This window comes from Podarcis pityusensis (genome assembly GCF_964106645.2).
Source record: "Podarcis pityusensis genome assembly, chromosome: 4".
In the NCBI taxonomy this organism is placed as follows: domain Eukaryota; kingdom Metazoa; phylum Chordata; class Lepidosauria; order Squamata; family Lacertidae; genus Podarcis; species Podarcis pityusensis.
The window spans coordinates 27,562,432-27,586,106 of record NC_138027.1 but is presented as its reverse complement, the minus strand read 5'-3'; the positions used below and the strand labels follow the sequence as shown (position 1 = coordinate 27,586,106).

At 41.0% G+C, this 23,675-nt stretch overlaps 3 protein-coding genes across 9 annotated transcripts in view; 1 reads left to right on the top strand and 2 right to left on the bottom strand.

Moving 5' to 3' along the window:
• Positions 1-8,315, bottom strand: part of BRCA2 (BRCA2 DNA repair associated) — a 37,008-nt gene extending 28,693 nt beyond the window's left edge. Inside the window, exons 1-8 of the mRNA XM_081004025.1 lie at positions 8,103-8,315; positions 4,104-4,208; positions 3,249-3,497; positions 2,992-3,032; positions 2,791-2,902; positions 2,576-2,631; positions 2,349-2,463; positions 678-1,730 (exon numbers count right to left, since the gene is read on the bottom strand). Coding sequence (XP_080860151.1) covers positions 678-1,730; positions 2,349-2,463; positions 2,576-2,631; positions 2,791-2,902; positions 2,992-3,032; positions 3,249-3,497; positions 4,104-4,208; positions 8,103-8,112 — 1,741 coding nt within the window. The 5' untranslated portion in view covers positions 8,113-8,315. The remainder of the gene's footprint in view (positions 1-677; positions 1,731-2,348; positions 2,464-2,575; positions 2,632-2,790; positions 2,903-2,991; positions 3,033-3,248; positions 3,498-4,103; positions 4,209-8,102) is intronic.
• Positions 8,316-11,476: 3,161 nt separating this feature from the next.
• ZAR1L (zygote arrest 1 like) lies at positions 11,477-16,488 on the top strand. Its single transcript, XM_081004200.1, has 4 exons — positions 11,477-12,214; positions 13,978-14,070; positions 15,015-15,089; positions 15,937-16,488. Exons 1-4 carry the CDS (start codon positions 11,492-11,494, stop codon positions 16,078-16,080), a joined length of 1,035 nt encoding a protein of 344 aa, XP_080860326.1. The 5' UTR covers positions 11,477-11,491; the 3' UTR covers positions 16,081-16,488.
• A 1,530-nt stretch (positions 16,489-18,018) lies between these two features.
• Positions 18,019-23,675, bottom strand: part of FRY (FRY microtubule binding protein) — a 188,967-nt gene continuing 183,310 nt past the window's right edge. For 5 of the 7 annotated variants that reach the window (XM_081004032.1, XM_081004026.1, XM_081004027.1 and 2 more), the window contains 4 exons: positions 23,003-23,020; positions 21,050-21,160; positions 20,284-20,486; positions 18,019-19,433 (listed from right to left, as the gene is read on the bottom strand). In XM_081004032.1, coding sequence (XP_080860158.1) covers positions 19,175-19,433; positions 20,284-20,486; positions 21,050-21,160; positions 23,003-23,020 — 591 coding nt within the window. In that variant the 3' untranslated portion in view covers positions 18,019-19,174. The remainder of the gene's footprint in view (positions 19,434-20,283; positions 20,487-21,049; positions 21,161-23,002; positions 23,021-23,675) is intronic. The other 2 variants (XM_081004028.1, XM_081004031.1) reach the window with 1 other exon arrangement.

The following is a 23,675-nucleotide window of genomic DNA, read 5'->3' as shown; positions in this document are numbered from 1 at the left end:
TAATAAATTACCAACAAAATGGCTCTGCTTAAGCAGTTTATTTAACCTGTTTTTTTTATCAGCTGTGATTGCTGAACAAAATGCACACTTTTACTTTCTGACAACAAGGCCACTTCAAGAAATCACGCCAAAAGACCTAATGATATAACAAAAACATTTCTTTCAATAAATGATAATAAAGGAGTCACTACTAGTTATGGAAGTTAACTTTAAACTTGCAGCCACGTGGCCTTGCAATGGAATGTCCAGAGAAAAAAGGGAGCTGCTTTAGGCTACAGCTGGAAATCATCATGAGCTCCAACCTGCTTCTTTTTTCCCACTGAAGCCTCTCAAATCGTAAGACTGTCTTCCCTCACATTATTACCCACCATCTTTTTCCGTGTTGCCTTCCTTCTTTTCCTTCCCTCAGCATGTGTCTCTTCCCCATTCATGTTCTTTTCATGCAGCATTTGCTACCACTTATGTGAGAATCCCATATACTTGCCATGGTAAACACTTAACTTCAGCAATATATAATCCACAAATGCAAATATATTAATTTAGTGGGCCTTTTCAATGCAGTGAACATGACTGTCTAGTTAATAGCAAAAACATAGTTATAGTAAGTACAGGAATGGAGGTTTAGTATTTTGATTTTTTAAAAAACCACAGGGTGAAAAAATACAAAAAAATTCTACCTTCATTTCTTATGGCTGCTGCAGAAATTTCAGAGTCGTAAGATTTTAAATCTGCACAAGTTGGCACAAGGCAAGCAGAGGAGCTATCTCTCTTTGTGGTTCCTTCTTCCTGGTGAACTGGGGTATTATTTATTGTATACATAAATTTTTTAGGTCGTTTTTTCAAACGAGAAAGTGAGGTCATACTTTTCAACCCCGCCCTTGTAAGTCCACTAACATCACCAGCAGCTTGGGTAGAAACACTACCTAGAGGATCATAGTTCTTTTTTCCATTTTCTCTTGAGTAATTACAGCAACTATTATCAGCTTCTGTAAAAGTTGTGTTTTCCATTATGAAGGAACTACTGTCTGAAACATTTATGACAGATGCCAGCTCAGCCTCACAATCTTTCACCAGCGTTGGGCTCTTATTGCTCATAATCGCAACAGGCAATGGAGTGTTTTCAGGCAGTGGTATTATTTCCAGAGAACTGGTGTTTAGCAGCTTGTTACCTTTTATTAGGCATGATGTGTTTTGAATACACGATTCTAGCATTTCAGTACTAGCACACTCTTTGCCAACAGATAGTTGCCTATCTTCAGAACACTTCTTGATATGTGACATAGGAGATGAATCAGAACAGTGTGAGGACGTTTTTTCAAGCTGTGTTATGTCAAGTCCAGATAAGTCCAGCTGAGACCATGAGCAAAGCAAAGATGATGGTAATTCCTCTTCTTTCGGAATGCCATTCTGATTCACAGAGTGCTTTTGCATTCCATTATTTGGAATAGTCTGCAGGTGACATTTGGTGGAATTTCCATATTTTGTTATAATTTTGTCTTCATCAGTTTCTTGATATTCACGTTTTGCTTTATCAGAACATGTCTTACTTTCCTTGACTCTTTTTGATTTTCTTAGAAAGGCTTTGCTGCTTGCAAGGCATTCAGACAGATCATTCTCTGTTCCATCATTCGTATCTTCATCCATTGGTACATTTGGTAGCATATAATCTTCTCCTAATTTACTGGGAAATATGTTCTTACCAAAGGATCCAGCTAATAACCTTTCAAAATCTGTAAATAAAAAACCATGAACATGAGAAAGCAATATTTTATGAAGGGCTCTAATCCCACATTTCATTTATAACATGTATTCCAATATATGTATTAAATTATTTATTTTGAAGCAGTGTTAGAACTGGATTAGTGCAGATGTGCATGTGTGTATATTAAACACACATAAACACACACCCTACGACTTATTTTTCTCAAACAGTAGTCCCCTATTGCAGTTTACAGACTGCTTTTGAAACTTTTGAAACTTGGGAGAATTTGAAAATGCAGTAAACAGTAACATTTCATTGGGATAACATTTCATACAAACCCTTCATATGAGTGGAGAGGCGCCTACACACCATTCTTATCTTACCTCATCTATCAGCACTGGGTGGAAAGAACTGAACCTTTAATTTTGTTAATTTGTTTCTTTATTGAATAATATATGTGATATGCATGCAAAGGTATTTGTATTAAGTTTCAATGGACTTTTATTTCAGTGAGTTGTCATAGTTGTTGTTGTCTGCACTAGGTACAATATAGTTAAATGGGTTAAATAGTTATTCTAGAACTACCCAAATAATAAAATACAAATAGTTATTAAACAGTAAAAAATAGTAATCAACCAATGCTCACTGTGGATTTTGCTGTCAGTTTCTGCACATACATCTTCTGTTCCTGATGTGGACTGCACATGCATACTATCTGTCTTGGGACTTCTACCGTATTTGGAGATGAGACTATGCATGACCTGAACACAAAAAGGGGATATTAACATATATAAATTACAAATTAGCTGTGGACATGAAGGTTATTCCAAAAGTTGCCTATTTTGACATATTCTAGCCCTTAAAGCCACTCACCAACTCAATTCTTTCATTATGCTGCTTTGTTCCAGAAACCGAATGACTTCCTCTAGCTGAAATATCAAATATAAATAATTTGTAATCAATTATGCAACTCATTAGAGTTCACTGATATGATCTTAACATAAAAACTCAGTTCCCTAGCACAGCATTTAATATGAGGGAAATTAAACAGCAAAATATTTTTGACATAGTCACATTGCTATCATTACCTATTATGACTGTTGGAGAAAGTGTAGGAGGCGTTGCTAATGAACTTGACCAAGTCATCTCAGGATCAGTTTCTGCTCCTAAGCTTTCAAAAACAGATTTTGGTGTCTGAACCTAAAATATATAAAAATTGTTCTTTTTTGTAAAAAAACCTGAAGTAACTTCATTTCAAAAGCTAGAAAATCGGAGAAAAAGGGAAGTACCTCAAAAATTTTGGGTGTATGAAGGAAACTTCCATTTAGCACTGAAAAACATTAAGTGTGATAATGTTAGCCATCATCTCATGAAAACAACCAAGTGAATATTTATAAGCCACTATTTTCAAAATTCAAAGCAGTGAACAAAATATTTTTTAAACAGCTCACTTATTTGGTGGAGGGGACAAAAGAGTGGACATTACCATACTATAGCAATAAATCCAATCTTCACATTTCTATATCTTTCATTTAAAAATTCTCACCTGCTTCTGCTTTGCTCTGACCCAATTCTTGTATAGGAGAAACAAATGGCACAGATTTATTTGGTTCGTTAAATATCATTGGAGTTGATGCAAATTGGTTTTTTGCTGGCAGCTTCCTTTGTGGTGTTTTAAAATTACTTTGGTCCAGGTCACTAGTTTTATGTTCAGGTTCTTCTGGTCTTTTAGAGTTATACAGTGGAGCTTCTGAACTGAGTTCTTCAAACCAGTTGATACTTATTGGTCCTAAATCTAAGAAAATGAATATATTATGCAGGATACCGTGCCCTAGGTTATAATCCCACTTGTAAGAAAAAGTAACTATGGAATGACCATATACCATTATTTTGAACTTGTCAAAAAAGTGGAGGCACAGCCTGAGACAGTATTATGCAACCAATTCTCAACCCCCACTTTGCAGGAAAACAGCCTCTCCCCACAATCTCAGGCCTGCCAACACAATCCTGTTAAATTCTGGCTTCTCATATGTTTTACCCAAGATTCTGTCAGCATAAGGTAGCCAGGACAGGACAAAGGCAGGCAGGAGAAGTTGAAGAAGCAAACCCCCTACTTATTCCAGCTGCTGATCAGGTGGAAAGACAGGGGTCTACTAGCTCAAAATTTAACATGCAACCTAGATTGAAAGAGAATTCCTTCATACTCAAATCCTCACTCCCCTGTAGCCCCACATGATACAATTACAGTATTCAGTAAGTCCTTTTGGGGTAAGGGGTTAAGAGAGTAGGGGAAAGATTGGTTGCATGGGCAGCCTTCTACTTGTTGCGGGAAAAGCTCTAATCAAGCCCATAACTTATTGAAAAGAATTGTTCACAGCACCATAATAAATGCCCAAGGTACCTGATTCACTACATTGCGCTTTGAATATTTCAAAGAAAGATGGCTTCTTTGGAGATGTAGTAACATTTTTCTTATCCATAATATCACTGGTGTTGTTAAATAAACCTGCAAAATAATATTACAGTATTCTCAAAATCTGTATCATATTTGCAATGAATTCTAGTTCTTTGTGTTTGGCTTCAAGTATTATCTGATAACACACAACTAATGCAGCATTTGCAATAAAAATATTTATGTCTTGCTCAACTTTTTGATTGGCATCAGTTCCACTAAATTTATCATCTAAAATGACCAGGTTGAATTAAAACAAGAAAATTGGCATTCAGGTTCTTAACCCGAGGTACTACTTCCAGGTTAGCGGAGTCTGTAACCCGAAGTGTTTGTAACCCGAGATGTTTGTAAACCAAGGTACCACTGTAATGCTAAATATTTTGTAGCTACTTCAATTTGCAGTCACAGATCTGACCTTATGGGAGGAAGAAATGTTGTCCAGATAAGGGGACAATTCCATCAAGTGATGCCTCAGTGCATTTAACCTTCAGCCAAGCACATTTTAAGTGCAGACTATGTGGGTACTTAGCAGCAGAAATTGTGCTCAGTTAACTCCTTCCACAGTCCTGCTGCTCGGCTATCCAGACCTAAGATACGGTCTGGCTAAGCGTACATCCCAACCCAGGGTTGTAGTTTGCCTTCCCTAGACAAACAATGATGAGTAGGAAGCCAAGAACAAACCTTGGCTACAGCTCATGATTTGTCTGGAGCAAGACAAGCCATGAGCCCAGGGTCAGACTTAATGCCAAACTGAACCATGGCTTAGGTCTTCATAGTGCAGCAGGAAGTGGACCAAGAGAAGAGCACAGTGGCTACAGTTTGGGTTTGACTTACTTGCAAACTTGAGCCATTGTGGCTTGAGGAAGAATTTCACACAAAACTTATATGAATGAACTCACAGCTGTCCATGGAGGTGCAGGTCAGTTCTGTGTCCAGGACAGCTGTCTACCAGCTCCATCTGGTACACAGGCTGAGACCCTACCTGCTCGCAGACTGTCTCACCAGAGTGGTACATGCTCTTAGTTACCTCCCGCTTGGACTACTGCAATGCGTTCTACATGGGGCTACCTTTGAAGGTGACCCGGATACTACAACTAATCCAGAATGTGGCAGCTAGACTGGTGACTGGAGTGGCCGCCAGGACCATATAACACCGGTCCTAAAGGATCTTCATTGGCTCCCAGTGCATTTCTGAGCACAATTCAAAATGCTGGTGCTGACCTTTCAAGCCCTAAATGGCCTCAGCCCAGCATACCTGAAGGAGCATCGTCACCCTCATCACTCAGCCCGGACACTGAGGCCCTCCTCTGGGGGTCTTTGCTGGTTCCCTCACTGCGAGAAGCAAAGTTACAGGGAACCAGGCAGAGGGCCTTCTCGGCAGCGGCGCCTGCTCTTTGGAAAAGCCCTCCCATCAGATGTCAAGAAAATAAAAAACTATATGACATTTAGAAGATATCTGAAGGCAGCCCTGTTTAGGGAAGTTTTTAATGTTTGATGTTTTATCGTGTTTTTACTATTCTTCTGGGAGCCACCCAGAATGGCTGGGGAAACCCAGCCAGATGGTCAGGGTATAAAAGTTTTTGTTGTTGTTGTATCATCATCAGCTACCATAATCCCTTCACATTAGAAAAAAGTGCATAGGAACAAATCTGATCATGCTACAGTAAAACACATTTGATTTCAATCAAAGTGTTATACAGTATTAGAAGTCTGTTTTACAGTACTATAGGAATAAATATTATTCCTGCATTTTAATTTTTTTAATCAGGATTCTTGGTGGGACTGTCACAAGTTTCTAAAGTTGAACTGCACAGCGTCTGGTTAATAATGTCAAGCAATGGCATATTAAAAAAAAAGACAGGGAAACAAAATTTCTCTTTGCAGAAGCCATGTTTATCCTTGCTAAGCAAGAATATATTTGAAACAAATTGTCTGGAAGTTATGTTACATTATTTCAAATACAAAAAACTGTTCCTATGCATTTGTGGAAAATGAGTAACCTTAGCATGTCCACACGTGAATCACTGATTACATAAAAGGCTTCTAAAACAAAGTTAATGTACATAGAAACAACAAAGAATTGTGTTAATTGTCACATCTAAAATTCAATACTTGATTAGGACTTGATGGAATTCCTCAGTTTTCCAACAACAGATAGGGAGTAGGAAGCCAAAAATTACACTAAAGCACATCAGCCTGATAACTAGCATGCAGCAATACAGTGGTACCTTGGGTTACAGACGCTTCAGTTACAGACTCTGCTAACCCAGAAATAGTACCTCGGGTTAAGAACTTTGCTTCAGGATGAGAACAGAAATCGCGTGGCAGCGGCAGCGGGAGGCCCCATTAGCCAAAGTGGTACCTCAGGTTAAGAACAGTTTCAGGTTAAGAACGGACCTCCAAAACAAATTAAGTTCTTAACCCGAGGTACCACTGTATTAAAACTATTGTTAACATACAGCAGACCCTTGTGGAACAAGGGTCTCTCTGAAGATCCTCTGATAAAAGACATACAAGAAGTAGAGGATAGGTATTTTCACAATGGAAGGCAGTAAGCAGTGATCTCACAAGAATGTATTGCGACTATTTAATTCATTCAATAATTATCAGGAGTTACGGATAAGAAGTGAAGCAGCTGAACTTGAGGATGACAGCAAACTATTAAGAGTTCTTAAAAAGCACATCTTGAAACTGGGCAAACTGGCAACAGAATTCCTGAGGAAGAGTCAATGCAAGTGTAAATTTATGCACATTGGGACAAATCCCAAACATATAAATTAATAAGATCCCAAATGGCTGTTGAAACTGAAAAGGATACAGTATATGGAACTGATGTAGAATCGGGCAACTAAAATGGTCACCTGGGGCTTCCTCCTCTTAAAACGTTAAAGGCTGGACTGATTTCCAAAAATACGTTTCATCACGCTGTCCAACGGTCTAACAGCACGCATACATTTACCTGGAAGTACCCTACCCTCATCCAAAAACACCACACACCTTTGTAGGGCTCACAAGTAAGTATACATACCTCTAATCAGCCTGTGCCTCAATTAGTTCCATAGAACTTCTGAGTAAGCATGTTTAGGATTGCACTTAACCAAATTGCATGGGTGGGTGCAGCCAAAAACAAACTGCCCAAGAGCGACTCCTTGCCCCTCCCTCCCTCCCAGTGGCAGAACAACTGTTTCGTATGCAGAGGGTTCTGTCCCTGGCATTTGCAGGTAGGACTGGAAATGTCCCCCTGGAGAGCTGCTGCCAGTCAGTGTGAACAACACTGAGCTAGATGGATCAATAGTCAGTATAATGCCTGTTCCTACTTTCTTAAGTAAATCCCCCTGGAACATGGGCTTTTTAAAGGAGATAGCCACCTAAAGTTGTTGAGCATTTTTTGGGAGGCAGGTCACGGGTAAAAACACCCTCCTAAAGGAGGACATTATGAGGAGCGAGCTTTCGTTAGGGGGGCAGGCATCTGCGGGGGGGGGGGGAGGAGCAGACCCTCAACTGAATACTTCAATAATTTTGGTGGATCTAAGGGGGGGGGGTGCAATTGCCCTTCCTGCCCCCCCCTAGCTACGCCCATGTCCTCGACCCAGGTCCAGCCCCAGACATTTTGCTGCCTACCCATGTCTGGCCAAAGTACATGGCACCCGATGCACAAAACCCCACAAGCGTCCAAATCCCTTGGGAGCGAATATACAGCAACCATATATGAAAAGGTCATGCTTCGCTGGCCCTGCACTGGACCTCAAATGTCGCCCTTCCTCTGACTTCGTCCCCGCTTGTCTAAGGGCTTTTTCAGGGGTTGGAAGGAGGAGAGCAAGGAGGGCGACAACCGCCTCAGGGACAGGCAGCCGGCGGAAAGACGAGCACGGAAAGCGCATATGAGCCACGGAAAGGAGATAAACTGCCGCGAGCCACGTCACCCCAGAAGGGAGTCGAAAGACTGACCGGTCTCCATAGCTGCGCCTCAGCAGCAGCAGCGCCACTTCCTCGAAATACGAAATCTGCCGCCAAGTCTCAGCGACGCAAGCGCAGATGTGGAAATGGCGCGCGTTTGCTCCTCCTCCTCCCAGTTGGTTCAGTCCTGACGCCCCAGAGGACGTTCCTTCCTGAACTGCAGCGCCACAGGCGAGAGGAGGTGGCTCCCTGCGAGGGAAGCGGCCGTACCACTTCCTGTTGGGGGGGATTAAACGGTCTGGAAAGTGGGTGGATTGGAGTGGTTCGTCTCCGCCGCCCTCAAGAATCATGGGGAATGTAGTTCTGCGAGGGTTGAGGGCTGCCTTGCTCTAAAGAATGGGTTTTTATTTTAATACACGGGGCTAAAACTACCAGTTCATGTTTGCAGCATGAAGCCCTTTCACAGCTTGTATTGTACAGCTAATTACAATGTCTTTTACGACGTTCAGTGAGCAGCTAAAAAAAATTGCACCCAACCACTAAGAACTTCTTTCAATTCCCTCTTATAATTTCTGGAGACACCGTTGATGGAATCTTTCAAGGAGTTGGACGGGGCGTTTATAAGTGGTCCATGTTTCACAAAGGTTGATAGCTGTAAATAAATCTCCCTTCGAATGTCCAGGTCCTCAAACACTCTGTGCTTCAAACGGGAGAAAGCTGCACTGGCGGAGCTCAGGCGATGCTGGATACGATTGATCACCGAATAATTATTTCTGGTTTTTTTTACTTGTGAGCAGGCGGCAATGCACACCCACAGCCACAAGGTCCACCAGCGTTTAAGTTCTAATCATTCAGGCAATGCATTCTTCATCTTCAGAGACAAGGAGATAGGACCACTTAATTCTTCTCTAGAGTTATTAACACACTCCCTCCCCCTCCCGCCCTAAATAAAGCTTGAAGTCTGACCACAGCTTTCCCATTTATTGTTCTCTCACATGGGGAGAAGAGGCGTTCATAAGAACAGGTTACCACGTGTTGCACTTTAAAAGACAGGAAGCTATAATAAGCGGTCATTCGTGCAATGTATCCATTTTTTAAAACAATGGGATCCAAGTCTTATTGTTGAAGTTTGGGGGGGGGAGAGACTCTGTTTATTGTAAATATCAAACTCTCAGCAAGTATCAGCATTTACCAGTAATTTTTAACATGTTAGGATGGCCATGGTAAATGGAAGTAAAAGATCCTCCAGGAATTTCATCTGCGATACACAACTTGAATTTTAATCCATAATCCATTTATTTGGAAATAACTCCCTTTGATTTCAGTGTAGCTGCGGTAATCTCATGAACTCATGGAAGCTTCACATCTCCCTATTTGTGCAGCCCAGTCCTTTCTGTGTTTACTTGAAAGTAACTTCCACTAAGTGCAATATGCTTTACTCCTAAATTAGCTTAGGAGTTAACTAAACCTGAACCCCAAAAACAGTTTAGAAAGTACAGGTAAACCAGAACTGTTCTCTTTGTTGCCTCAATGTTACCTTTAAACACAAAAACATGAAATTTTGAAGGAAAAGCAACACAATAATCAGATTTTTTTAAAAAAGATAAATGATTAATGACTAGCAAGCCTCCTCAACAAACGTGTCCACATACACCCACATTCCAAGAATTTTGCAAAACATCAGTGCATAAAAATAGCATCTTTAGATGGTGGCAATAGCACATTTTGGCAGATTTATTTATTAATTTACAGGTATTGTAATGGGAATGTTTATCCAATACAATGAATGAAAATATTCAGCACTGTAACTGGGGAATTGCCCAGTAAAGTATGAGTGAGCTACAGGACAGACAGGTGTAAGGTTTGATGAAATATGTGTTCAATGCTCCTCTGAGGCAGTAATTGTAGGTATGAGTTTGTGGGTGCTAGACATCCCTAATTCCTGAGTCCAGTAGCGGTTAGAAGTTAAGGAAGACAAAAATACAAGCCAAGTCAGTTTCCTGACTAGGAAATCGCCTGGTGTGAGGGACCATTGGAAGACAAAAGGAAGGTAATGAGCCATTAGGAAAACCAAAAGAGAAAGGCTTTGTGCAAGAAGTACAAACCATATATCATAAAAATACCAGTCTCTGTGTGCCTCCTTTCGAAAAGGACCTGGATTCTCACACAACATGGATATTGGGGTGACCAGCTGCTACATTCAGCTGTGAGACATCAGGAGCTGAGAAATGTGAGAGCTGACCCAGATTGGCTCAGCCTCAATGTTGGTATGCATTGTATGAACTGCTTCAAAATCTGCAAAGATGACTGTCAGAGCACACTTACTTTAACGTAAGTTCCATTGTAAATTGGACTTACTTAAAAGTAACCCTGTTGTGGAACAGGCTTTTATTTTCTTCCAGTGGTTGGGAAAGTTATATATCTACATGCAAACTAACGGTGGGTTAAAAACATCCTCTTCAGGAGCTCAGCCCGGAATGGTACCTCCCTACAAGGATAGAAACATTGTTTCTCCTAAGTCTGCTAAGTGAATATGTTTGCTTTCATTTTGCCAGTTGTCCCCAAACGTCTACTCTCTATACGGAAGTGGGGTTTTGTCTCCCTGCCCACAGGCTCCTGTTCTGTTGGGCATCTATCTGTGACAATGTCTGAACAGAGCAAATGTGCATTATATCTCAGATGACATTGTCATACCTATTTACATGGGAATAAGCCCAACTGAACTCAATGAGACTTACTCTTGAGTTGCACTATAACTTATGTAGATCTGAACAGTGTTGATATCACACGTATTATCTGGTAATCAACAAGACAATTGGGATTTTGTATGCACTGGATTTTATACGAACTGTATTTGGATCTTAACCTATTATTTGTGTGAGGCAGATGGGCCCAACGGGGGGGGGGGGAGAGGAGTTGTGGCCTTTCCCCCCATATGCTAGAGCCTATTTTAAACTAGCTAACTGCTTCCTACTCATGGTAGCACAGTTTTGCAGAGGAGGCGTAAGCTTGTATCAAGCAGCTGAAGCCAAATGGATTGCTTTAGCGTAAAACCAATATTTAGGCAAGTGCCTTTAATTCTCTGCAAGGGAGCACCCATTGGTTTCAATGGATATACCACAGTCTGAGACCTAGTTAATCAGTCTGGCCGACTTTCTAATGGGCTCGATCCAGCAGGAATGGGGTTTAGTTTGCAAAGGGACGCTGGTGTGTTTAACCTTTGCAAGCTTAGGAGTTTGCTTTGGATATTCACTACTTTGGCTTAAGTCCTGCCAACATCCTCCCCTAGCCATGGTCAAGAGTTTGCAGTTGGTAATAATCAATGGAAGGGCGATTATTACCGTCGGGCAGCAGTAACGAGCACCAATTAAGACGCCCTTCCCCTCGAGGGATAAAAGCCACGGGGAGAAGGCGAGCCAAGTTACCTGTCCCTCTAGGCTATGGAGCGCTTTGTCTACCCGTCCTATAGCATCTACCAAAGTTATGGGAACGCCTTCAGCCACAGCCACAACGTGGCCCCCAGGCCGCCATCTAAGCAAAAGCAGCCTGGCTGGAAGCAGAGCAAGAGCAGCAGGAGCAGCATCCCGAGCCCTTACCGGGGCCCCCTGTCTGCCCCTTCCTCGGCCCCGCTGCCGCCTCTCCCTCCGCCGCCGGCCTCGCCGGATTATTTAGACAGCTACAAGCGGGCCCAGCTGAAGGCGCTGCTCTCTCAAGTCAGCCCCGGCCTCGCCCCGAGGCTCCGCAAAGCCAGCACCAAGGAGGTGGGCACCCAGGTCAACCCGCGGGTGGACGCCGCCGTGCAGTGCTCGCTCGGGTCCCGCCAGCTCCAGAGCCTCCTCGGGCGGGAGCCTCCGCCGCAGCAGGGCCGCCAACTCTCCCCTTGCGCCGAGGAAGCGGCGGCGGCGGAGGAGGAGGAGGAGAAGCAGCCGCCCACAGGGCGAGAAGGAGGGCCGCCATCCCAGCAGCAAGAGCCCGAGGGGAAGGAACCCCTGGAGCCGGAGAAGGGCGCTCAGGCTGAGGCGAAGGGGAAGCTTCCAGGCAGCGGGGAAGGAGAAGAATCCGCCCAGCAACTGCGGGACGGGGAGGGCGACGTGGGCCAGAAAGGCGCCGCTGACGCCGCCGCGGCCTCCACCGCCACTGAGGGCAAGAGAGCCGCTTTCCAGGTGAGTGGGCCTCTCGGTCTCCTCAGTTCATCCGCTAGGGGCGCTGTGGAGGCGCGAAAAAAGGCGCGAAGGCCGTCTCCTCCGATTCCTGAAACTCGCTGAGGGAGTGAGGCGCCTCCTTCTACTCGAGACGTTTTAAGACAAGTCAGGCCCCTCTCCAGCTTCTGTTGCTCCCCGTCCACTTTGGGATCCACCTCGGGGTTATATTTCGTGTTTAGCAGATGGACTACGGGCAGTTCTAACGCGTTTCAGTAAACAAGTGGGTTTAATAACTAAAATAGGGAGCTCCCCCATTTCCTTTTTAGCTTCCTTAGCTGAAAGCAGGACCAAGACTCACTGAATGTTAAGAGTTCTGGGAAACCTTTCCTGGCTTGTGAAGTTGCTAAATATACACTAGTGTTTCCAAACCTTGGCTCTCCAGCTGTTTTAAAACTACAACTCCCATCTTCCCTAGCTAGCAAAACCAGTGGTCAGGGATGATGGGAATTGTAGTCCGAAAACAGTTGGAGACCCAAGGCTGGGAAACACTGTGCCTATTCAGGACTGTCATCTCCTTCTTAACTGCTGATATTGGGGGCTGAGTCTGCACCCTTTGGATTGCTAATCTGCCATGCACTTATTTTTTTAGAAGTTTAAGCGTTTTTGGTGAGGGGTGCCAACACTTCAATACAAGCCTGGGCAAGTTTAAATCGAGTTGAGAAAGCCAGACTTGTTTATAGTAGTTCCTCCCAACTTCTAAGCATGCCTATAGGGAAGCAAGCTCCACTTAACTTGGAGAAACTAAGTACATTTAGGTATGGTCTGTGAAAAGTCACTGTCTTGTTAAGTGAGTGTGACGCGTGTGTGTGTGTGAGGGACCTGTGGCCCTTGGGATGCTGGTCTTGAAGCTCCCATCATGGCAAAGATTAATGGGAGTTGCAGTCAACATCTGGAGGGCCACATAATGGTTTTATAACTGTTGTAGTAAGCAAAAGAGGAATGAGGGTGGTTGAGAACCTAGTGACAACTCTTATTTACTGTAACCTTTGAGGTTAATTTGGCATGTAACCCAATATGGAAAAGGAATGATTTTGCATTCATGTGAGGAACATTTAAGGCTGTGAGAAATGAGGTTTTTCACAGCCACATCCTGCATGATTTTTTTATTTTTGCAGTGGAAGACCACTACACTCAAAAAGACCTGGCTTCTGAGTAAATGTACATAAGATTGCAACCTGTGTGCAGTGGACTTAAGACTATAATTTTTGGGCTATGCCATAAGATTTCTGCTAGACTAATCTGTCAGCATTGCGGGGGTGGTATAAGGTGACAAAGTGAAGTGGGTATCTTTAGTCTTGTTCTTGCATGAAGATTAAGTTTTTTGGTGTTTGAATAAAAATTACTCTGCAGAAATCTTTGTAATACCCTTCTTGCATATGTCCATGAAGTATGAGCTAAATGACACAAAAAGGTATGTTTACAGTATCACTTCATATCTCATGCGCTCCCACTGCTAGTTTTCAAAGCCACATTCATGTTGCCCACAATCCATATAATTCCTGTAGTTTATTGACAAAGACTGGTGTTGGGTACATTTTGTCTTAAAACTGCTTCAATTTGACTAGATGTAGAGTAAGCATTAACAATAACATATCTTGCATTTTCCATTGCCTGCCTTAAACAATAAGCCTGCAAATAGTAAGAGTTGGCTTAATACTATAAAGATTTCTAAATGTGGTACACATTAATTTATTATGCTGCTAATCAGCTATTTTCTATTACAGTTCCTAGAACAGAAGTATGGCTATTTCCATTGCAACGACTGCAAGACCAGATGGGAAAGTGCTTACGTATGGTGCATTTCTGGAACCAATAAGGTATTTAGATGAAAAGACAAAATTTGCTTCTAGAGGGTTTGCTTTTGGGTACAAACAAAAGGGTTGCTGTACCTTACCAGAAAGTGGAGAATCGTTTATGAATTGAAGTGCTTCACAAACCTGCAAAGGGTTTTTGAACATTTCCCAGAAATAGTTGTTTGTCTTTAAGGTGCCAAAAGCTTGTTCCTGCTGCAGCTGACTGATTTATTGTAGCATAAGCTTCTGTAGACTAGCAGAATGCTCATGCTAGATTTTATTTATGATACCACAAAACTTTCATCTTCTTAACCAGAAGATAGCAAGGAAATACTGATGCTATTGTCATACTACCCACAACTCTCTTGAACTATTACCAGTCCCTGTTAATCAGGTTTCGTGTTCATTAATGCCCAACAAAATGCTAGTACTGGAACCTTTTCAGTGGAATATTTGGAGCCACTGAATGGAAGCTGTTCCTGTTAGCTAAAAGACAGCTCACTTATGATGCCTGAGTTGGAGATGCTTTTGTTAACATAGCACCTGTGGGTTAACATGCAGCTGCAAAGGTCTTCCTAATGACCTCAGACTTCTGTCCGTCCTGTTGAAATTAGGCCTGAAAGAAGCCTTCCATTGGAGCCCATACTTTTTTCAAGCCTAATTGCAATGGCCCGAGGAGCATTTGGGGGGCTGCAATCAGGGAAGGGGTTAACCCTGTCCTCCCTACCTGTGAATCTCCCTGAAGCAACTTATGTTTGGAAGAAAACTTTATATTGGCTTAAATAGACAAAGCCCGTCAAGGATGCAAGATAATCCTGAAATTTTAATACAGTGTTGTGAATCAATGAAACCTAACTGCCTGAAAACCTGTTTTTGCTCTGGATGTGTAACTTTTTAAAGAATTGACAAATCTAGATGTTTGATCTGAGAAGGCTTTCTTCTAATGGCAATCACCTTCCTTTGCATAGGTTTACTTTAAACAGCTTTGTCGCAAATGTCAGAAGAGCTTTAATCCTTATAAAGTGGAAGCAATTCAGTGCCGTGTAAGTAACACGTTTCCTAAGATGTGTTAAATAGTGAGAAATACTTGCCTACCTTAAACGGCAGTGTTCAGGGAATAGAAAAAAATATATGGAGAAGTCACGTTTAGCTTTCTTTACTGTTAGTACCAAGACTAGCTGTGGGGGTAATTTCTAGGAGGCTTGGTATCAGTCATACGAGTTGGAAAGGACCACATGGATCATCTAGCCCAACCCCCTGCAAGGCAGGAATATTTTGCCCAGCATAAAACCTATGGCCCTTTATTAAGCAAATAGAAAACTGTATAGCAGGAGAAGGCAAACTTTTCTGTCAACAGGCAAAGTTCTCTTGGGAAGTAATCTTCTGGGAGCTACATGTTTGCATTGGTCACAGCTACCCTCTACACTAAAGACAATGGCTTTCCACACATTTTTTAATGTGGGGTGGTGATCTTATCTCGCCCCACCCCACCCTCCTTGAAATTAGGCCCTGGAGATGCAGGTTTTTCATTCATAGGAACAGGCCACTTTTGAGCTGCTTTCAAAACAAGTAGAACAGCCTTTCTCAACCTGTGGGTCCTCAGATGTTGTTGAACTACAACTCCCATCACCCCTAGCTAGCAAGGCCAGAGCTCTCAGGGATGATGGGAGTCCAACAACATCTGGGGACCCACAGGTTGAGAACCGCTGAAATAGAACATGCAACTATGGCAGGAACCCTGAGCCAAGGTGACACAGTGGACAGAGTGCTGAATTAGAGAAATAACAATAGAATTATGGAACTAGTATACTTAAAATACATCAGTAGCAGGAAGCCAACTTTGGGAGGAGAAGTTTGATCTGTTCACTAATTTAAATATGTTATCCAAAGATCTGTGCAAAGACTCGTTGCTCCTGCCCCCAGAAGAAAAGGCACATTGACCTCAAGAGGCCTCACCGTCAAGAGCTGTGTGGCCGCTGCAAAGGCAAAAGACTCTCTTGTGACAATACTTACAGCTTCAAATACATTATCTAATTTGTGCTGTTCTTGCACATGGCACCATGCACTTTGTTACTTGTTTCATAACATGGCTTTGACCTTAGGTTTCTGACCCGGCATTGGATACTGGAGTAAAGATTTTTGTAAGGCTAGGAAATATTTGTAGTTTATTGGGGTAACTTGTAATGAATTTGAATTCCACTTCAATTGTAATAGTCGCTGATATGGAAGACTAGCTATAGTACATGAGAGCTATATTGAAGGATGGGAAATTGAGGAATTTCTATGTAGCAAACCTAAAATTTCTACAAGGGGCCAGGTTATCCCATTTGATGCTGTTTCATTAACACTTATTAATACTGTACTGTAATGACAAATTACTAATAACAAGGTGAGCTGTCTCTTTGCATACCTTTCTAAAACTAATAAAAATATTCTTAACCACTGAAGACTATAAACTATTCCATATATTGTCCTCTGGTACAATCCCTGCAGTGGAAAACATTTATTAAATGGAATAAACAGAGTAATTCTGATCTGGGCAGATGGCCTGCTTTCTTTTCTAACTGAACAGATACCTCAGCATAAGCGTTAGATTTAAAAGTCATATATTGATCATGACTTGGATCATGTCCTTGTATGTTATATGAAAACAGTTGAGTTTCTTTCCTGAAGTACCGGTAACTTATGAAGATGAATTTCCTCTGCCTTGTTTCGTTTTACAAAGAAACCAACTTTGTAAACTAATATAATAAATGCAGTTGTCTTTCATCCAGTGTGCTCAGAGTGCCAAGAATAAGTAAAAAGCACTGGTAGCAATTGTTAAAAAGGAAATATAGGTTGGTCTGTAGTGGCACTATTAGAAGCAGCATAGTTTGACATTAGTATAGATAGCTGTACAATGGGGTGATCTGAGATATATATACACACACATTCTCTGTATAAATTTGGTATAGGACAGTGAGTAAGGTGTAACACAGGATACCTATCAGTAGGGGAAATTAGGCCAGTTTGAGAAGGTAATCAGCTTTAGTTCTAGTGTCTCAAATAGCTTGGTTTTCTGACATTCACAAGCATTTTCTTATTTACAGAGCATTCTTCCAAACAGAATGGTGGCAAGGGTGTTTTTGTAGAGACAGCATTCAAGTCATGCCATGTAAGAGAGCACGTCTTCCTTGCTATTTAACAGGACTGCAACAGGCAGGCACAAAGTTGAGAACAGGCTTGCCGCAGATGGCAGGACAGGATACCACTGAGAACCAGTGAAATCCAGCAAAAGGCAGAAATATTCTCCATACTTAAGCATTATGGAGGTATGCTATCGGTTGCTAAGCATAAAACTACCCTTTGTTTCAACAGTATTGGAGCAGCAATATAGTGCATATAAAATCTAAGTTGCAAGCACCTAATGGGGAAATGTGTAAAACCCTGCTTTACTTTCTCATGCACTCAGAACTATAGCTGGATCACTTTCCAGGTAGAATTAAAACTAGAATAGTGTGGGCACTTATTTTCCAGAGCTGCTTGAGGAGCAAGAATTACATTTTCACCTCAAAGGGTACACTTCCAGCATATTTGCTTAGTCATAATGATTAAGTGTACTACTTCTGTAAGTTTGCATAAAATAGTGTATGAACTCATTCTTGCAATCTCCACTTTCCCTTTACAATTTAAATGTGAGTACCTTACTCCAATTTTGTTTGACGGGCTAACCCCCTTAAGAGCAGAGAAACATACACCATTTTTCATCCAGCTAGGGCTATGCATTTGAAGCAAACTTCAGAAAAAACAACCTATTTTTCAAAGCTGCTTCTGGTCAAATGAGAGATTACATTTGTCTCCCTTATGGGTATTTAGAAAGCAGCTATTTGAGTGTTGTGAAGGCTGCATGTTAGTTCAAAACCAATTGAAAGCAATAGCCTTTGTACCGTATCATACTATCATTCCATATTAATCAGTACACACAGAGGCATGTTTGTATATATGCATATGTATATATATTATAATGACCTTGATATTTTAGTTAGGTGATCCTATTCTGATCAAAATATCAACCAAAAGGTACTTCACAAAAACCTTTAAGTGTATTTACAGAGTGAATAATTGAGACTATGCTGCAATAAAAGTGTCTTAAATGTGCAAAAAGATTTGCATGCACCCATTTAACACATTACAGCAGTTAAGTGCAAGAAAAACTTACATATTACCAAAAAAAATAATAATTCTTAAGTACAACTCAAAATTCACTTTCCATTTCTTAACTGTTAAAACAATGTATGTTAAATTAAAATATCCATGCGAGGCAGGTCAAAAGAATTAAAATCAGCAGTGTGATGTTTTCCTACAAAATAGCAAGGTATACCAGACCAACCATCCTTATGTAATATAAATATATTCATAAAAGCAACCCTCTAGTAAAAAGCAGCCAAAATCTTTTTTTTAAAAAATCTTCCTTGTCCATTCATGGGTACTTTGGCCTTAATAACAGACCTTTTACAACAGGATCTAGTACCTTCCAAGACAGTAGCCTAGCAACATCAGGAAATGTACTTCATAGCAGCTTGGTTTTCCCCCAAAAGATACAGTAATCATATTTAAGTTACAGTGTACATTTAAAACTGTAGTCCTTTACAACCTCTTTCATACACACAGGCTCTCAGCTTTCAAAAAGACAGTCTCGCAGTGTCCTGTCGCTAGCTTCATTCTGCCCATTTTTTAAACTTGGTCAAAAGGGAAAAAAATGTACAAGATTAAAAAACAAAACCGTCCTCAAGTGAAGGAAAGATTGCACTTTTGCCAACCTAAAAATAAATTTCTAGAAAGGAAGTCTTGTTCAGTGTAGTAGTCTTTGGTATGTATGGAAGTCACTTCTTCAGTAGTGAACAGCAGTTGTCCAGTGAAATGCATTTTGTTTGTACAGCTCAAAACAAAGGATTCTATGCTACCTTTGTCCTTGCAGTATTGCTACACGTTGAAAACACTGCCCAGCTCCTCTTGGAAAATGTTGTAAAGGTAACAAGACTGACTACAACTTGACCAAGTCTTTCTAAGGCTGAGAAGGCATTGAACCACCTCACCCCAGCATGGAAGCAATCCCAGCCTGAATGAAAAGGGGGGCACAGGACTTTTGTCAGAGACTTGTGCCGGAAACACTGGAGTCTGGAAGAAAAGTATTGATGACTCGGTAGCTTTGAGCCCTGCGGATCATGTCCCGGATCTCTATATTCAGCTCCATCAGTTTAGTACAGATTTCCGTCAGGCTTTGATTGGAGCCCACTAGAGCGTAAGTGCCTGACTGCCCCAGTGTTTGGTGCCGGAAGTAAATATTCAGTAGGGTCTGGACCTCATCATCAGAACTGCTTCCAAAAATGTCATTGGGCCATATACTCCTGCAGGGAAATGAGTATAAAAAAAAGCCAGAGTTAATTTAAGGATCTCTCTGCTATTCAAGAAATAGATTCCCTCTTTTGTACAAGTTAAATCCCTTCCCAATTCCTCTGCAGCTACATATGCATATTTTGGGCAACTCGTATACACATTCCATGCCACTGAAAAATAAGCCATGCAGGGAACTGCATGAGATAATAAACAATATAGGCACATGGGATTCGCTATTAGTAGAAAAAAATTTTTTTGGTATAAGTATTTCCTTCAGGAATGAAGGTGGATGCCCATGCTTCTCTACCATGCCAAACTACAGAGAGGCACCTCTAGATGGGAAACAGAGGAGGTAGCAAGGTGTTTCTGTAACACATTACTATGGGGATTTGATGAACTAAAACATCATTTTACAATAATAAATAAAAAGTTCTGGCCTGGGTAAAGGTTCGACTAAATGATCAACTATAAGGAGTTGGTACATCTCTGGCCCAAACTATGCATGTGGAAGAAACCATTCCTGGGAGCTGCATGCACTTCCCATCACAGCTTGACAATCACTGCTTTGTGCAATGGTTTAAAAACAAAAAAAGGGAACAAAGTATACGGAACTTCTCCCATAAAAGACACATAGAAATGAATATATGATGCACTGCTTCACGTCGTTTTCATTTAAATGAGGCTTGCACAATAAAAGTGCTTAGTAAATTGTGCCTTAAAATGATTACAAATACCTTCTGACTGAATCTGAATACACTTGTTAGCGTAAGTGAAGATGTGCGTGTAAAGTTACACAGCTGTAGTCTTCTGAGAGGAAGAAAGGAAAATATGACGTCATGATCAGCCACTTGATTAAGTTACCTGCATTCCCTTATTTGGTGTAGAGCTTTTCCAAGCTCATTGTTTTTCAGACACTCCAGCATGGACTGAATGGCTACTTCTGTAGAGGTGAACATGGGTTCAGAGGTACCACATTCTACAATCAGCGGTTCCATTGCAATGGCAGCACTAGCTTCCTTAAGGTTCTTCTTTAACTCACTCAGCTCTCGTGACATATTCAGTAGCTGTTAAGGAAAAGAGAATTACATTCATCAATGTACAAGTTTTCCCTATTGGGCATCAAAAATATAAAATCTGCACCATTCAAGGACAAAGTGATAGCTTCATTTCTTGCAACTGGGTGTTTGAATAAAATTTAAATACACATGTGCAAGATGCACATGTGCAAGATGCATATGAAATACTGCTAGAAGAGCGAATGTATAAAAACATTACTGAACTTTATATCTGAGTTGTGAAGCTCAGTGGTGATCTTCGGATATCCACCATCTCTCATGCCAACCTACCTACCCAGAATTTTGAGGATAAAAGGGAGTTGGGGAGAACCATGTATTTGAACTCCACACAGGAAGAGCAGCTTATAAATGTAAGAAAATAAGTACCCAGTTTGAAATCCATCCACATTTTCTCTAAACTAATAGAATGCGCTACACCTCTCTATAGTTATCATTCATGATCTTGTACAAGCAGCCCTCATTTAAGATACGTTAGATTGCTGTACGAAATAAACACCACACAGGAACGCACAGCAATTATTTCAGCAAAAGGCTTGATTGTAGCAACATACCTCTGGCATTGTACTAACTTCGTGCACTTGTCCGATGAGTTTACAGTACGACTGAAAAAGCAACAACAACTGGAAGTGCAGCTTATATAATCTCTGGCACAGTTCCAATTGCTAAAGAAATAAAATTGTAAAAGGGGTAAGTTATTAAGAAGCAACAGGTTGGACATTATTTTTCCATAAGCAATAAACTGAATCGGGGATTACAAAACAATGCTGAAATAAGACCAAATATTGCTGTAAATAGGGAATATATGGAGAATATGGGAAGCATGTGCCATCTCTACATCACCAAAGTGAACTTCAGTGGCATTTTTTACCTCATTATAATGTGCATCACCGTTTTAATCTGATGGTGACACAAGTGCTTGTTCCAAATGATCACAATAACTGTATTCAATTGTACAATAAACCATGGTTTCTTGTTATGGGAGCAAACAGTGAAGTTTCAGTTTATGTCCTTGGTCTCCCTCTGGCATGGCTTTTGGTTCTGGGTTGTTTTTTAAATTAACTATAACTTACTGTTACACTTGAAGATGATAAACTGCAGTTATCTTAAGTATGATTCATTTGAAACAAGCCAATTTTAAGCCAACTTTAAGCCATGCATTATAAAGCTGGCTTCTATGGTTATAAAGTTCACAATGCAGATGTAATGCTAAACAGGTTAATCAAAACTGAAAGTAAGAGGTTTTTATCTCCTCATGGCCATGCTGGAGGGAAGTGTAGAAGCCTGAAGCTCACTGTGGCCTGCTGCCATCGCAATCAATAATCGTCTACTGTTACATCCAAACACAACTTTTGTTTAAATACCATTATATAAACACTGCACTTTTGCGGTCTTAGCTGGTAGTTGCTTAACTAGAATGCTTGCCTGCATTTATATAATCTACATTTTTTCCTAAAAGAAATGTTATGGACTTGGCTCATTAAAGTTTGTTGTATCAGGCAAGGAAATAAAAATAAATGTGCTTTATTGGGTTGATGCAGGAGTTTCCCACTTCTTCAAAAGTGAAATTGCAATTTCTTTCAAACTGCATTTGTAACTTAGTTTAGACACACAATGGCTGGCTACATTGAAAACCTTAAAAATATACGACTTCCGTGAATGGGTGCTTATGACCATAGTGTTGAACCACAATAGTTCTGTGCTATGACAATGCCTTGTTATGCAGAGAGAAAGGGGAGGTGGACACAATCCATTCTGTGCGGTCACTTGAAAGCAGTAGAAATCCTCATATTTGGATGGCATATCCATGTACTGAATTTGTAACTGGTGCATGTGCATCTGGCGTTAGGAAGGAAAAGGCGAGTTGGAGCTTCATATAGGAGTCATGTATAGTCCTTTAACACCAGGTAATTGCTGGTTCACTGCAGTGTATGAGCTCGCAGCTAAGGGCTGATGAGGGACAAGGAAGGAGGAGAGAAAATGGCTCCGCTAACCTGAGGAATCCCTGAGATGAGAAAAGGGATTCTCTCAATTATACATGTGGGGAGAATGGATTTATCATATTCTAGGGGTATCATACTCTAAAATGGATTAGATTCCTTTATTCTGTCTTACATAATGAAATTCTCAATTTAGCCTAGAATGAAAAACTCTCTCATTTTGGAGAAAGGCAGTACAGAAATTTCTTGTTTTAGTAGAGCCATTACTTCTGTTCTCTTCCTTCACACATTAAGCAAGTGAGGGCTTTGATTATTGTCCAAATAAAATATATATAACAATTTCAAGTTGCATGTGACAAAGCGAGAATTTATAAATACGGTAAACTATATTCGAACTGCCCAGGAAACTGAGATAAAACATAGTACAAGCATTTCTTGTAATAATAAACGGAATTAATAAGAACAAAAAGAAAAAGGGGGAAACGTGCTAAGAGTTAAAATAGGGAAATAGGAGAGTGCATTAGTCCATACTTTAATGGACAAAGAATATGAAAACTTTTAACTTACTGCAAGAGATTCCATTTGCTACACAGCAAGCATGGCACAGGAAAAAGGAAAGGAAAGAAAGTATAGTGTCAGTGTAATGCATGCAACTGGAAAAGCACAGGCTTCTTTCCTCGTCTGCCAGCAGTATTAGCACTTCTCTTTACTTGCTAAGTGATTCAGAATGTATCAACTGCACAACATGCACGGCAACAGCTGTTTAAACAAAATTTTGAATAATCACAGTTCTAATGCAGTCACTGTAATTATCTAGGTTTGAGCATAACTTTTTCTGAAAGCCAGTCTGGATTGCTCTAAAAATAGGTTATTACACCTTAGAAATGAAACAGTTCAGTGCTCTTAAAATTCACCTATAGAATTCTTGCACCCAAGGCATCCATTATAGTTCAGCGATAGACTGGCTCTGTAGCCAATCTCGTTGCTGACCAGGATTTAGAGTTACAAGCTGCCTCCACGGAGTAAGAATGCACACCTTTAATATGCAGAGTTCCATTGAAACGGGCATGAACACAAAATAACTGCAGTTTTAATTATTTTGTGGCGGCTGATTATAAAAGGGTGTGAGGTTATTTGCACAGGAAGTTGGTTGAGCTAGCAGTTGCACATGGAGGTTCATAGTATCAAATGCCATGCAGCTGATACAGTCCAGCACCATGCTAGTAAATATGAAGTCAAA